Source organism: Lonchura striata, chromosome 19 (genome assembly GCF_046129695.1).
Source record: "Lonchura striata isolate bLonStr1 chromosome 19, bLonStr1.mat, whole genome shotgun sequence".
Taxonomy (NCBI): Eukaryota; Metazoa; Chordata; class Aves; order Passeriformes; family Estrildidae; genus Lonchura; species Lonchura striata.
In genome coordinates, this window is record NC_134621.1 from 6,232,991 (window position 1) to 6,246,792 (window position 13,802).

General features: G+C 42.8%; 3 protein-coding genes across 12 annotated transcripts in view; 2 read left to right on the plus strand and 1 right to left on the minus strand.

Annotated features, from left to right (window-relative positions):
- LOC116183102 (nucleoside diphosphate kinase-like) lies at positions 1–3,823 on the plus strand. The gene is made up of 5 exons (XM_031506381.2): positions 1–172; positions 658–790; positions 1,314–1,415; positions 2,066–2,178; positions 2,509–3,823. The coding sequence occupies exons 2-5, from the start codon at positions 662–664 to the stop codon at positions 2,624–2,626; spliced, it is 462 nt and encodes a 153-aa protein (XP_031362241.1). The 5' UTR covers positions 1–172; positions 658–661; the 3' UTR covers positions 2,627–3,823.
- Positions 3,824–5,137: 1,314 nt separating this feature from the next.
- LOC110484495 (nucleoside diphosphate kinase) lies at positions 5,138–7,513 on the plus strand. The gene is made up of 5 exons (XM_021555199.2): positions 5,138–5,199; positions 5,370–5,502; positions 5,967–6,068; positions 6,757–6,869; positions 7,278–7,513. Exons 2-5 carry the CDS (start codon positions 5,374–5,376, stop codon positions 7,393–7,395), a joined length of 462 nt encoding a protein of 153 aa, XP_021410874.1. The 5' UTR covers positions 5,138–5,199; positions 5,370–5,373; the 3' UTR covers positions 7,396–7,513.
- A 439-nt stretch (positions 7,514–7,952) lies between these two features.
- MBTD1 (mbt domain containing 1) overlaps positions 7,953–13,802 on the minus strand; it is a 35,568-nt gene continuing 29,718 nt past the window's right edge. For 8 of the 10 annotated variants that reach the window (XM_021555268.2, XM_021555258.2, XM_021555252.2 and 5 more), the window contains one exon: positions 7,953–11,802. In XM_021555268.2, coding sequence (XP_021410943.1) covers positions 11,684–11,802 — 119 coding nt within the window. In that variant the 3' untranslated portion in view covers positions 7,953–11,683. The remainder of the gene's footprint in view (positions 11,803–13,802) is intronic. The other 2 variants (XR_002467778.2, XR_002467777.2) reach the window with 2 other exon arrangements.

The following is a 13,802-nucleotide window of genomic DNA, read 5'->3' on the forward strand; positions in this document are numbered from 1 at the left end:
GGCACGGCTAAACCGGGTGAGAACCCGCGGTGACACGGCTTGACAGAGCCACCGGTGGAACAGCGGCGGACGCGGGCTGCGAGACACAGCCGGGGCGCAGCGGAGTGTCCGGGCTGCCACGCTCGCCACCAGCGGGGGACACCGCTTGCCACAGCCACCGGGCCACCTGTGGGTAAGCCGAGTTGCGGGGCCGCGGGAAGGGTCCCCCTGTCCCCGGGCAGTGTCACCGCACCCCCGCGGAGCCTCCCCGCAGCCCCTGCATCCCTCACCTGCCCATTCAGGTGTGCTCCAGCGCGGGGCTCGGAGCCCCTCTGGTCCTGCTGGTTTCCAGGTGAAAACTCTGTGTGCGTACTGATTTATTAATTTATTGCACGGCACTGGAAGACGGATCCGTGGTGATCATTACCTTCCTTTCCATTCAAAGTTTTTCTGATTTCATTATTTGCTGATTGTTCCTGCACTTGGCACTCTTCCACTGCTTCAAACTCAGCCCTGCAGGAAAACCTGTGTGCGGTCGCTGGTTTGTCCAAACATTGGAGGCCATGGATTACTGACCCTCAGATGCAGGAAATCTAATCACACTTATAGCAGACAGGGCTGGGATGGGCTGGGATTGCACAGTCCTGGAATAACAAATTTTATTCTCTCCCTCCTCAGGATCATGGCTGCCATAGATGAGCGCACCTTCATTGCCATCAAGCCCGACGGGGTCCAGAGGGGGCTGGTGGGGGAGATCATCAAACGCTTCGAGAAGAAAGGATTCAAACTGGTAGCCATGAAATTAATACATGTAAGCTCTCCTCAATTGCTGTGTCTTCTTTTTTATATTTGAAAGCTGTAGCCTTCAAATACAGCACCATCCTACAACAACAAATGTGGCCTCTGTAACATTTAAAACTGAAATTTTGAAAAGTTGTACTTGGGATGTTTTTGGAAAAGTTCCAATTCCCAGCTCTGGCTAAATGCTTTAGACATGCTAAGCAGACTAATTTTAGTAACCTGATGCCCTTAGTCTGAGGAGAGTATTCTTTCAGGTGCATCCTATGCCAAATAAATATCTTTGAGTATCTCTCACAAATCCCAGGTCACATAAACTGCCTGTATTGTCAACAAAAACTTTTCTAAGTTAGTTGTGGTTAAGCAAACAGTTAAAATTCATATCAACCAAAAGTACTCCTAGGAAGGTGCTAGAAATACTGAATTTTTAAGTGCATGCAAGTTCCAGCATTACCAGTGCTCTGTGGTTTATCTCTGTGATTTCACTAAGCTCTTACTGTAAGCTTTTTTCTCTGTCTGTCTGGTTTTTAAACCAGGCCTCTGAGGACCTTCTGAGGGAGCACTACATCGACCTCAAGGACCGGCCATTCTACGATGGCCTGGTGCAGTACATGCACTCGGGACCTATCGTAGCCATGGTGAGTTGCTGGCAAGGAAAACCACACTGCTTGATTATCTTCCCTGCAATGAGATTGTGTCACCTGTTGAATGCTAGTTTATTTTTTAAAGGATTTTAAAATCTGGATTCAAATACTGTGATTAGGAAGATGTGCTGTTGAATATTTTTCTTTAATCGTTTCTCATAATCTTTCTCTCCTCTGAGTCAGTTTTTTGAAGAAGAGGGCAGGGGAAGAAAGGAATCACAACCAGGACCTTGAGAAACAGTAAACCTGCACAAAAGTCCCATCCTGAAATGTCATGTATTAAAGAAGCTGAAAAAGGATGGTGCAACATTTAAGCTTTAGCTCTCTTTTTCTCCTTGATAATGTATTTGTAAAATAGTTGAGGCCAAGCTTTCCCATGAGCAGACAGCTCTGTGAGACTGTCAAACTGAGATGGAAAATTGTTCTCTTCCCCACCCTAGGTGAGGAGGGGTACTGAATAGAAGGGGACCATGTGAGCAGATGCTTCAAGAATCTGACAGAATAATTTAAGAGAAATTTCTCTCACTGTGATAAATGTTCAGATGGTGATTTGTGCCATGATGGAGAGCCCTGTGTTCTCATGGATTGTATAAGTTATCTGCTGCTAAATTTAATAATCTGAATGGATTTTTTTTTTCTTTAAGGTGTGGGAAGGTCTTAATGTGATTAAGACTGGAAGAATGATGCTGGGGGAAACCAATCCATTCGATTCCAAGCCTGGCACTATTCGTGGGGACTTCTGTGTCCAAGTTGGAAAGTAAATTTTAAAACATTTGGTATCATCCAAAAGCACTAAATGCCAAGTGTTATGTCATGATATCTACAGGAACTGTGCTCCATCCTTCTCTGTCTTACACATGGAGCTGCCATTCCCTGTGCCCATGACATATTAGTATCTAAGGATGGGGATCAAATAATAGTTGTTCCCATTGACAAAAATAAGCAAAGCTGGCACTGCCTATGCTGTGTCTTTTCCTACTTTATTGTTACTTAAAGCTTCTGTCCATATTAGGAATTACTTCAAAACAAGAAGCTTACTTTACTTTAAGAATTCCTTTACTCTTTTATTCACCTTTTCTTTTCCTAGGAACATCATTCATGGCAGTGATTCTGTGGAAAGTGCTGAGACAGAGATCAATTTATGGTTCACTCCTGAAGAACTGGTTGATTATAGAAGCTGTGCTCATGAGTGGATCTATGATTAACACCCAGACTGGATCTTCTGATATTCCCATGTCCACAAGCAGCTGCCAGCCTCTAGCTATTCCAAAGAATTCCCTGGTAGAAACCTCAGAATACAGTGAGTTTGCTCTGTTGTGGACATTAAATAGAGTCGGTGCTTGCTGCTCCTTTGATTTAAAAGCTGTCAAACTATAGATGAATTGCACATTTTAAAAGCTGCTTCCGGGATTGAGAAATATGAGATGAAAACAGAACAGATAACATATATTTTTCTGAAGCATTTGATAGTCACAGAGAATGTTTTGGGAAACAAAAAAAAAATGGGTAAAAATTTATTTGGTAAATAAATACACAAATGGCTCAGAGTCAGAGGTTAACTTTTCTAAAACATTAGAGGACAACTAATGGTGTGTAAATGCATTGATAATATGCTCAAATGTTGAGGATTTACTTAATATCAAGTGTGTCCCCATTCCTAAAACAGCTGCAGAAAAAAGCCCATTTCTCTCCCCAGAACATGCTGTGCCCATAAAGAATTCAACTCTGGCTAAAATGACAACTGGCCTCCACACTGACACTGTTTCAACTCGCTTTTTTTTCCTTCCACATGGGATTTATGTAGTATTTTAAGGACAGATTAACCAGCCAGGCTTGATGAAATGTCCTTTTATGTGAAAAGAAGATTAATGTGAGGATGGATGAGGGAGATTCTACCTTTAGCCACTTCAGTGCAGCAGCTCTCTGATACTGCACAGAGCAATAAGTGGTGTTTGCTCTGCCAGCTGAACAGCTGATAGTTTAGTTGTGTTCTCATTACTGTTGTTTCCTCAGTAGCTGGAACTACAAAGCAAATGGTCCTTGGATAAGTTGTTTCAGAAGTGACTTTATAATTTTGTATTTATTTAATGATGTAAAGAAGTAAAGTCATAACAATGAAGAAGGTGTTTCAGTTTCAACAGCAAAAACTGGATGTACTGGATGAGGAAGTATGGATTGATATTATGTATTTATTTCCCTGCAACATTTTATTCACTAAGAGCAAGAGTTTAATGGAATCGGTTGCTCAAGCTCTAAGATTTTTCTTCCCACACAGTGAGTTCTTGCATCTGAATACTGAACTATGCAGTGAAAGTTGAAAGCTTATGATACCTTATGGTGGTATTGAGCTCCTAAAAAGAGATGGCACAAAATAAAACAATATTTGCTGCTTCTTAAGGGAAATAAAATAAAATTTAAAATATTTTGTCTTATATTTAATTCATTATTATAAGGAGGGGGAACAAATTTTCTAACTATGAAGCTGTAGGTGAGGCTGTGAGCTTCTCTTCTGAAAATATTCAGTGTTACAGAAGATAAATCATTAGGTTAAAAGAAGCTGGAGGAAAGGGACTATGTGACAAACCTAAGCATGAGATGAGTAGTCTGCAGTTTAATCTTTGCTTGGAACGTTACTTGAGATGTCTCAGTTCTGCAAAATAAAGAAATGTGGTTTATCTGGAGGTATTGGGGCTGTCAGGAAACTGCTGATTAGTGTTTCTAATGCGATGTGACTGGGAAGAGATGGAGGCCAGCATTCCTGTGTGGCTGAGGTGCCTGAGCAGGTCCAGTGGAAACCACTAACTGACCCTGAGAAAACACTAACTGGCCCCTCAATAAGACAACGCAAGGACTGCAGAACTTCTTTCACTGATGTTCAGCTGCAGTGATGGTGTGTGATTATAACTTGCACAGGCAAAAGTGCTTTATCAACTAGGAAAGGGCCAATTAGTAAACATCATAAAAAGCAACAACACACTCCCTGCTTAATGTTGTGACACGGCTTCAGGGACTGTGCGGTTTTGACACTCGGCGGCTTCATCTTCCCGATAAAATTACCAATGATGTTCCTGTGTTACAGATTCCACATTGCTTTTCTGTGATAAATATTCTTCCGAGGAGCTGTGGCCGTGCTGTGCGCTGCAGCCCGGTTGACAGGACCAACATTCAGGCCGCGGGGATAGCTGAGACCAGCCAACCCAGCAAAAAAATCCTGAAAAAATATTTAGTTGTGTAAAAAATTACTTAGTTGTTTTAGGCATCCGCCGTCGTTCCAGTGCATTACAGGCTCAAGCTACAGTTGCTGCGTCTGTAAATAACCTCGAGGAGGCGGAGGCGACAGGTGCGGCCGGGCCTGGCCGAGAGCCGCCGCTCGGCCGCGGGGCCCGGCAGCGGCCGCTCCCTGCGGCTCGGCTCGGCGCGGTGCGACCGCGGCTCGGCTCGGCTCGGCTCGGCTCGGCTCGGCTCGGCTCGGCTCGGCTCGGCGCGGTGCGGCGCGGTGCGACAGCGGCCCGGTCCCGCTCGGCGCGGTCCGACCGCGGCCCGGTCCCGCCCGGCGCGGTGCGACCGCGGCTCGGCTCGGCTCGGCTCGGCTCGGCTCGGCTCGGCGCGGTGCGACCGCGGCCCGGTCCCGCCCGGCGCTGGCGGTGCCGCCCCCGAAGCGCCGCCGGCCCGGCGGCTCCGCCTCTGCGCGGGGCGGGGGCTGCGCGGCGCGCCCGCCTCCCCCGGCCCTTCCTGCGGCGGCGGCGGCGCGGGCGGCAGCGGCGGCGGCTCCGGGCAGGTGAGGCCGGGCCGGGCGCTCCGGGGCGCGGGCGGAGGGGCTCGGTGGGGCCGGGCCGGGCTCGTGGGGCCGGGGACGGTCCGCGGCGGTGCCGCGCGGCAGGGCGGTGCCGCCGTGGCCGCCGCCGACCTTGAGGCCGCGCGTCCCGCTGACGGCGCTGCCGCCCGCAGCGCCATGGCGGGGAGCGGCGAGCGCACCTTCATCGCCATCAAGCCCGACGGCGTCCAGCGCGGGCTGGTCGGGGAGATCATCAAGCGCTTCGAGCAGAAGGGGTTCCGGCTCGTGGCCATGAAGTTCGTACACGTGAGTGCCCCCGCCGCGCCCCCAGCCCCGTCCCGGCGCGGATCGCCGCCGCGCCTCCTGCGGCGCAGCCGGAGCCGATGGGCGCATGTGCCCGAGCGCCTCGGGCCCTCCTTCCTGCCCGCGTGGCTTCTCTCCGAAAGCACCGAATCTTCTTCAGAGGTTTAATGCAGCCCGATTGGGAGCTGGAATGGCCTTGGCTGAAAGGCTGTGTTGGGATCCTGAGCTCTGCTTATCGCAGAGGCTCGCTGCCGTGCCAAGAAATCATATTGACAATCCCCAGCACAGCCACAAAGAACTCCTTTAATGCTACAGCAGGAGCTCCCACTGATAGCCACAATAGCGCTGCAGCATTGTTGGTAACATTATTAGTGAATCTAATCACTAACACCACAGTCTTACACCTGTAAAAATTTTTGTTCAATATTAAGAAAATTATATTTAAAGTTACATCTGTCCTTTTAAAGGCCTCTGAAGACCTTCTCAAACAACATTACATTGACCTGAAAGACCGCCCCTTCTTCCCTGGTTTGGTTAAATACATGAACTCTGGACCTATTGTGGCCATGGTAAGTTGATTTTCATTTAAGATTACTTTCTTGAATATATTCGTTTTGCTCTGTAAATTATTAAGAATATTCAGAGATACTCTGCAAACTACCTAATTCCAAAAGTGGCAAAAGAAAAACTTAATTAAAATTAAGACAGTGAAATTACAATATAATAAGCAAAGTGCATATATAAAATGGGTATTAAAATACCTAATATATAAATTTATAAAGCAAAATTCCTGAAAGCCAATCTTCTGCACCAAAAAATCTGTTTTGGGCAAAAAAAGGTCAGGCTCTCTGACACAAAAACCTAACTTGTGTGTCACTAATTTTTACATTCCCTCAAAACAAGGTTTGTGTTCTAGTAGCATCTCCTGTTGTGATAATGAACTAGGAGAGAACACTCAGCAGGGTGTCCTGGTTCTACCACAACACAAAGGGTTGGGAGTTGGCTTTGTACATCAACTCTGAGGCTTGGTAAAGTATCTCCTTCACTCCAGTAAGAATGTTGATAGTCCTTTTTACAATTACTTCCAGTTATTTTTTTCCCCTGTCACCTGTACAAGCCCAAGAGGTAATATAGGCAAGGTTATTATCTTTAATGGTAGAGCCTTTGTTTCTTTGCAAAATATGGTAGAGCAAATATGAATTGTCAGTATTTTGCATAAGCATGGCTGAAGAGAATTTTTGTGTTTTTTATCTTAAGGTATGGGAAGGACTCAACGTGGTTAAAACTGGGAGAGTCATGCTAGGGGAAACCAACCCTGCAGACTCCAAGCCTGGCACCATCCGTGGTGATTTCTGCATTCAAGTGGGAAGGTTTGTACTCAAGTCTGTTAATTGATACTAAAAACTCAACAACTCCTACTCACTATTTACCTGCCAACACAAAAAGCCAAAATTGGTGGTAGAGACCTCAGTCTGATGGTATTTCATTTGCAGGTCACAGTGCATACCTGCTGCTTAGGAAAGTGGTACAAAGCTGACTTTGTTTGCAGTCCAGCTCCTCCCCAGAGCAGCATGTAAGCTCTGCCAGCAGCTGTTGTAGAACAGTAGAGTGACCCTGGTAGGCATAATTAGTTCTTGGAGGGGTGAGGGTATTGGAACACTACCTGAAATAACAACTTAGTCTCCCTCTCTAGATGCTTCATCCACGTTTTTGCAAATGGAGAACAAGGCTGCTGGAAGCGTATTTTTATAGGGATCAATGTTTGTCTCCTTCCACAGGAACATCATCCACGGCAGCGACTCTGTGGAGAGTGCACAGAAGGAGATCAACCTGTGGTTCAAACCCGCAGAGCTCATCGACTTCAAGCCCTGTGCACACGACTGGATCTATGAGTGATGGGTTCCCACAGTGATTTGTGCCTTCCAACACCTCATCTCATTCCAGCTGCTGCCCTGGGAGCAAGCACAGTTACCTTAGTGCTCAAAGTGACTGTCAAATAAATGGGTGTGAACTACTTCCTTGTAGTGCATTCACTTACAATAGACCCCTGTTCAAATACTCATAAATTCATTTTAGTCATTCAGGAGCCACTGACAGGTGACCCTGCCACAGCTGTTGGACTCAAGCAGTGGCAAATTTGCAGAGGGAGAGCTGAAGGGAGGGAAGAGCTACTTCCAAGGCAGCTAGAGGGGAAAAAGGGATACCACAAAATTTTCTTCCTTACACAAACATTAACAGTAAATGAAATGAGACTGAGTGCAAAGCTTGCTCTCTGAAACACTTATTTAATTCACCTTTTCTTATCTAACCCCTTACTTTGTGCTCAGGGTCCTATACCATTTGTCACACCAACATACTTTAAAATTCTGTAAAATACTCACGTTTTTACAGATTGTGGGCATTTTTAATAGGGTTAAGAGTGTTTTAAGCAAAACGATCACTATTCAGAAAAAGACTTTTAATCATTTTTATTTTGTGTAAAAAAGGCAAATTTAGTGAATTATTTTCATCTTGTACACAAAGTTATGATTTTAATGCTTTTCACATCCATGCTGAAAATCTGCAGTCTTGTAAAAATGAAAGTAACATTAATTTTTCCAAAAGCATTTTTTCACTGAGTTATGTACATTGCATGAGAAAGCTTTAAATACTCTCTCACTGACCACACAAATTACCAAGAAAATAAAAGATTAAATTTGTACAGATATTGATCTATATATCAAATACATACAGAAATTATGTAAAAACCCATTTGTTTATTCTTGATTCCTGCCCCAACATTTTTCTAGGGGCCAAAGCTGATGCCTTTTTTGTATAAATGGTTGTGGCTTTTCATTTTAAATATGAAAAAAAAAAATCAAAAGGAAGAAAAATTCATCTGAAATCACAGTTTTAAAAAATCCCTTCCCAGTAAAGGATTGTTACCAAATGTATTAGCACCATCGTACAAAGATCAAGGGAGGGTATTCACATCACAGAAAACAACAATAAAAAACCCAAAACAAACACTGAAACCCGTGTTAGTATCTGTAGAACAAGGAATCAATAACTGCTGTAGCTTTCCTCAGATGCAGCAAGGAACAGGTTAAGAGAGTTCTACTGAAAATAATGTAATAAAGATCAGCAGAGAGATCTGGAACAAGAAAAGAGGCAGCAGCCAAGTCAGGACAGGGCTTGGGCTGCCTCATGGTCAGGAAAACCTGCTGTGCCAAATGCCAGAATTAGTCCAACCCCACTGAAGGTTTTAGGTGTCCAACATTTGCTGCTCTCTCAGGCAGGTACCACAGCTTGAGAGCCAAGAGAAGCATCCCAGAGCCACGGGAAGCTTTGCAAAGCCAGGGAGCTGCCGCAGGAACAGCCCTCGGGTCCCTGGGGCTCACAGCCCCGGCAGCACCTGCAGGTTCTCCCGAGCTGCTCCTCAGCCCAGGACTTCCAGCAGCTCTTCCACGGTTTGCTCAGCACAGGTGTCGCTGCTCCTGACAGTTACACAACTGAGGCATGTTATGAACTCAGAGACACAAAAGGCATTTCACCAACTGCTCAAGTCACATGGGTACCCGAGAACATACATCACCTCACAGACTTTAGTGTTTGATGAATAACAGAATATTTTAAAGACTGACAGACTTTAGAACAGATTCTTACATTTCTCCCAGCACAGGAAGTATATTAAGACTAATTTTCCCTCTTGACATTTAAAGACTGACTCTAAAATCAGGGATGAGCCTGGGCAATATTCAGTTTAGTGACTGGGCAATGCACCTCACTCATTAACTAGCCCGACCATCTACATTATGGCACACTAATTAATGCAACAGTTTTTCTACTGAAGTCAGAAGCTGTTGATGAGAGAAGAAAGCAAGACTCTGAGAACCTTGTTCCAGCTGATAGGACAACCTGCAAGTTGTTGCATTAAAAAAAAAAAATATATCAATAGTGCTATACTTACCAAATGAAATCAATGCTTGCAGAGCTGGATTTTACAGCAGATTAAATTGAGAACACAGGAAAACAATCAAGGCTCAAAGTGTCACTACAATGGTCTCTAATCCTAGTTCTCCAATATAGGCTGTTCAAAATAAACATCATGGGTGGGTCAGAATCTGAGATAAGCTGTTGAAGACTACCAGGTCCAACAAAGTCCTTTTTATGGCTATTTTAGGGAGCTAAAATGTCTTTACCATCTGAAGTTATAGATTCTTGTAATCAGAGTAACAGATTCTGTCAATAGAAGAAGCTGTTGTTAAAACCAGGCCATTATGTAAGAAATTTTACCAGTAAGGGAGAAATGAATTCCAGACATTCCTACACTATACAGCACGTTTTACTTCCAGTAGTAAATACAAAACTTTACATAATTAATCCCTCTTGCATAGAATGAGGTAAACCTGTGTATATTACCAATACTATGTACCTAAAGTTGGAGCAATATTTTAGAAAATAATCAAATTGCTGGTTTTCAACTTTCTATGCACTTTTTTTTTTTTTAGCTCAAACAACAATATACAAAAAATGGTCTCCCGGGGCTCTGTGGGTTGATATCCTTAAAGCATTTCCTTAGGCTGTAGGATACAAATCTTAGTAATTTTTGATCAATTTTTTTAAGCCCTAATTTATGGTCAAGAGTCAGATGATCATTGTACTGCTCTGAAGGGGACCTGTGAAGACCCAGAAGCACTTATAGAACTTATAATTCCTGAGAGTTTAGTTAATGAACCTTACTGGTAAAAGCTAAAGCTCTTGATACACAATCTTCCAGTCACAGCTCTGCAGGGCTGATCAACTACCTCACCAACTCCATTTAAAAAATGTACAAAAGTTAAAAATATGGAAAGATAAAACCCAAATTATGAAGAGCTCCTGCAAAAATACTTTGTGTTTAAATGGTCGTGATTTTCACCCTTTTAAGTGACTTTTGCCTTGTAAAAATCTGGAAGTTGACCAGTTGGGGCCAGTGGGATGCTTGACATGAGACAAGAATTCCAGGCAATAGGCAAATCCAATTTATGAATTACAGACTAAAACCATGTGATTTTGATACTGTTCTCAAGTCCCATGTTACACTAGGCTATGCAGGACTGAACTAATTTTTAACCCACAATGTAGGGCTTCTTTCAGATCTCCTGAAACCATGTGGCACATCAGTTCTGAACGACCAGAGATAAATACTTAAGATGGTAAAGAAACATTAAAGGCTTTCTGAATGGAAAAAAAAAAAAAATCATAAGAATACTCACAAGTTCCTTCCCACTACCAAGGGAATCCTTAGTGACTGTCCATCTAAGCTGCTTCTTCAGTCAAAATTCAGAGCTACAACTAATCTTCCAATGAGAGAATTTTCTGAAGTTCCAGTTTGGCATAGGGCTCTGTAAACATTTGCTGAAGCATTCCATGACTACAGACATTCATATACAGACAAGAGCTTTATAGAGCCCATCCAATGCCCACTGCAGTCGGCAGAGACAAGGCTACTGATATTCATGGGCACTGAATCAGACCCTAAAGAACGTTAAAAAAACAAAAACCTTATACAAAAAAAGGGTCTTTGAAACTAAATAAAAACACCTTGAAAAGTTAAAATCTTCCTCAGGCGATGGCTCCGTTGCACTTGGGGCTACTCACTGAGTAGAGCTTTACAGGACTGTCTTCCGTATATAATTTATGCCTTTAAATCAGGGCTTTAAAGCCTTATTTTCACAATTAAAAAACCAGAGGCATGACCAGTGCAGTTCACAAGAGTCTAACAGTCTCCCAACTTGTACCAAAAAGGTTCATTTGCTATGACAGTTCGTTTGTATTTGCAACTATATCTTCCTCCAACTGCTTCCCACAATCATGCTGAATAAACTTTAATCTTACAAAAAAATTAGAATTTCAGTTCTTGTTAACAATGCACAATAAATCTGAACTTGAAAATATTACAAAATTCTTTCAAAAGCTTCAAATACAACACAAAAGTGTCCTTTGTTTTTTGTTTTTAATAAATTGAAAAATCTTTTTCACTAAAATAGTTTCCCCGCCCTTCCAAAAAATTCTGGACTGAGTCTAATTCATCTACATTTAGCAAAGCACCCCAGGCACAGTCACCTGAACTGCACCATCCAAGTGGGAATAGAATCAGTCAGTGTTGGAGAAAGGTTCTTTTCCTATCACCAATGCTGTGCCCCTTGCTCCTGCAGCTGCCTCAGGGCTCCTGTTTGATGTAGTAGCTGGCAGAGCCGTTGCTCTCCTGGTCAGAGGTTCCCTGCAGGAAGCTGTACTCCTCCCCATCCAGCAGCTCCTCCTTCAGCTGTAATGAAGTCACTATGAAGCAAAAATTCACATTAAACATCTATATCATTTATTGGGAGCATCCCAGATTCCCCATTTTCTTACATGCTGCATTTTAGTGATGCTTTAACACTCAGGATCCCACAGAGAACAGGCACTTTGTGAGTGCAGGTGGAATCCTAAGTTATGCTCTAATATTAACAGATTTCAATTTACAATAATATATTCTCTACCAGATTTTCTCAAGAACTGAGTATTTTAAACCACTTTAATTTTTAAACCACTTTGCTTTCTATTTAGTCTTTACACAAATGAAAATGAAACTTTAAATGGCCAACAGTTAACCTACAATTCAAATTACTTAGCCCAGTTATTGCAAACATTCTGAGACAACAAAACATATTAACAAAGATTTCTCAATCTATTAATAAATTTTTAAGATCACAGAAGTTAAGTTTAATTAAAGCAAAACATTTTTGTCAAAATAAAATAGAAATGAGATTAAGAGAAAGATATGAATAGCAATGTCACAATTGCTTTTCCAGTTTCACTAACAAATAGATGTGATTCTCAAAATATGAGCACAATGAAAAGAACACTGAAAACAAAACATGTAAATGTTCATTAAAGGTGCAGTACCCACATTAAAGGGTTGATTATACAAAAAAAAAATATTCTCTATGACCAAATGAATGAGAAAATTATCAAAGTTTCTAATTATGTAATATAAAGTTTATATACCTTGTCAATTTGTCTTGAAATGCAGGAATATGCAGTGAAAGGAAACCAGCCCAATCCAGAACCTGCTGCTACTGACAGCCCTGCAGTAATTTTTAAACTATAAGCTTACTGATACCCTGCAGTAATTTTAAAGCTATTTGATTATTCTTTTAAAAGCTCTTTTTAAAGCTCTTGAGCTACATAAAAATAAAATATGAAAATCCAGATAGTAGAAGATGTCAAAGTTGCTGCAGCATAATGCAAGCTCTCCCCATCTTTCTTTAATAGGCTCCTCCTCCTACCTACAGAGCCCACAATGCCTTCCTTATTTTTTTCTCCCAAATACTTTTCCCTGCATCATGCCCAACTCTAACCAAGATTCCTGATCCCTGGGGGGCAAAAAAATGCTGCCTAAATGATAAAGACACAACTGGCTACTTGGTCAGAGTGGCTGCAATGCCTGGAGCAAAGGCTACAGAGAGGTCAGGGATACAAACCAACCCACCATGCACATTGTTTTCCTTCTCTCCCCTGAGCAGGAAACTCCTGCAGGCAGAGAAGTAACAGCAGTTGCCATGATTTGGATTGTCTCTGGCTCACTTGAACCAAAGTTCTAACATTTAGATATTTAATGATATCTTACTTTGTTCCTATTATCCAGCTTTTAACTACAATCCTCCATTAGAAAAGCTGAGTTACAGCTACACACCAAATTGCTTGAAACAAGGAAAAGGAAAACTAATGGAAGTCATCCAACTGAAGGAAAAGGAATGTAGATTGGCCAGGTACTTCCTTTCTATATCATCTCAGTGATTTGCCAAGACACAGAGACAGATTGTGTCTGATACCATGACATTCAAACCTCCCAAAACCAATACAAATAGAGCAGTATGCTCCACAGTTGGGTGAATCTCCAGGAACAGAGATTCCTCTCTCCTCCTCTGCAAGGCTAGCTGTAGGTTCTTTTAAAAATGAAGCAGTCCAACAGGTGAATTTCAGTGCTCAAGAGATCATTTCAGATGACTGAAAGATGCAAAGCACTTATGTACCCTAAAGCAGCACCAGGAATTTGCTAGAGAGCAAAACCACTTCATACAAACCAAGGTGAAGAGCTGAACCTTTCTCCTGTGCTCATGACAATACAAAAGGGGAAAGAATTGGGTTTGAACCCTTACTGAGATCTCCCATGGACAAGAAGCTTCAGAACAGACACTGTTTATTTACTAATCTTCCACTGACTCCACTCAAAGCTATGCAAACATCCCCTGCACTGTGTCTGCACGTGTCCTACAGCTACTCCAACATCAGGCAAT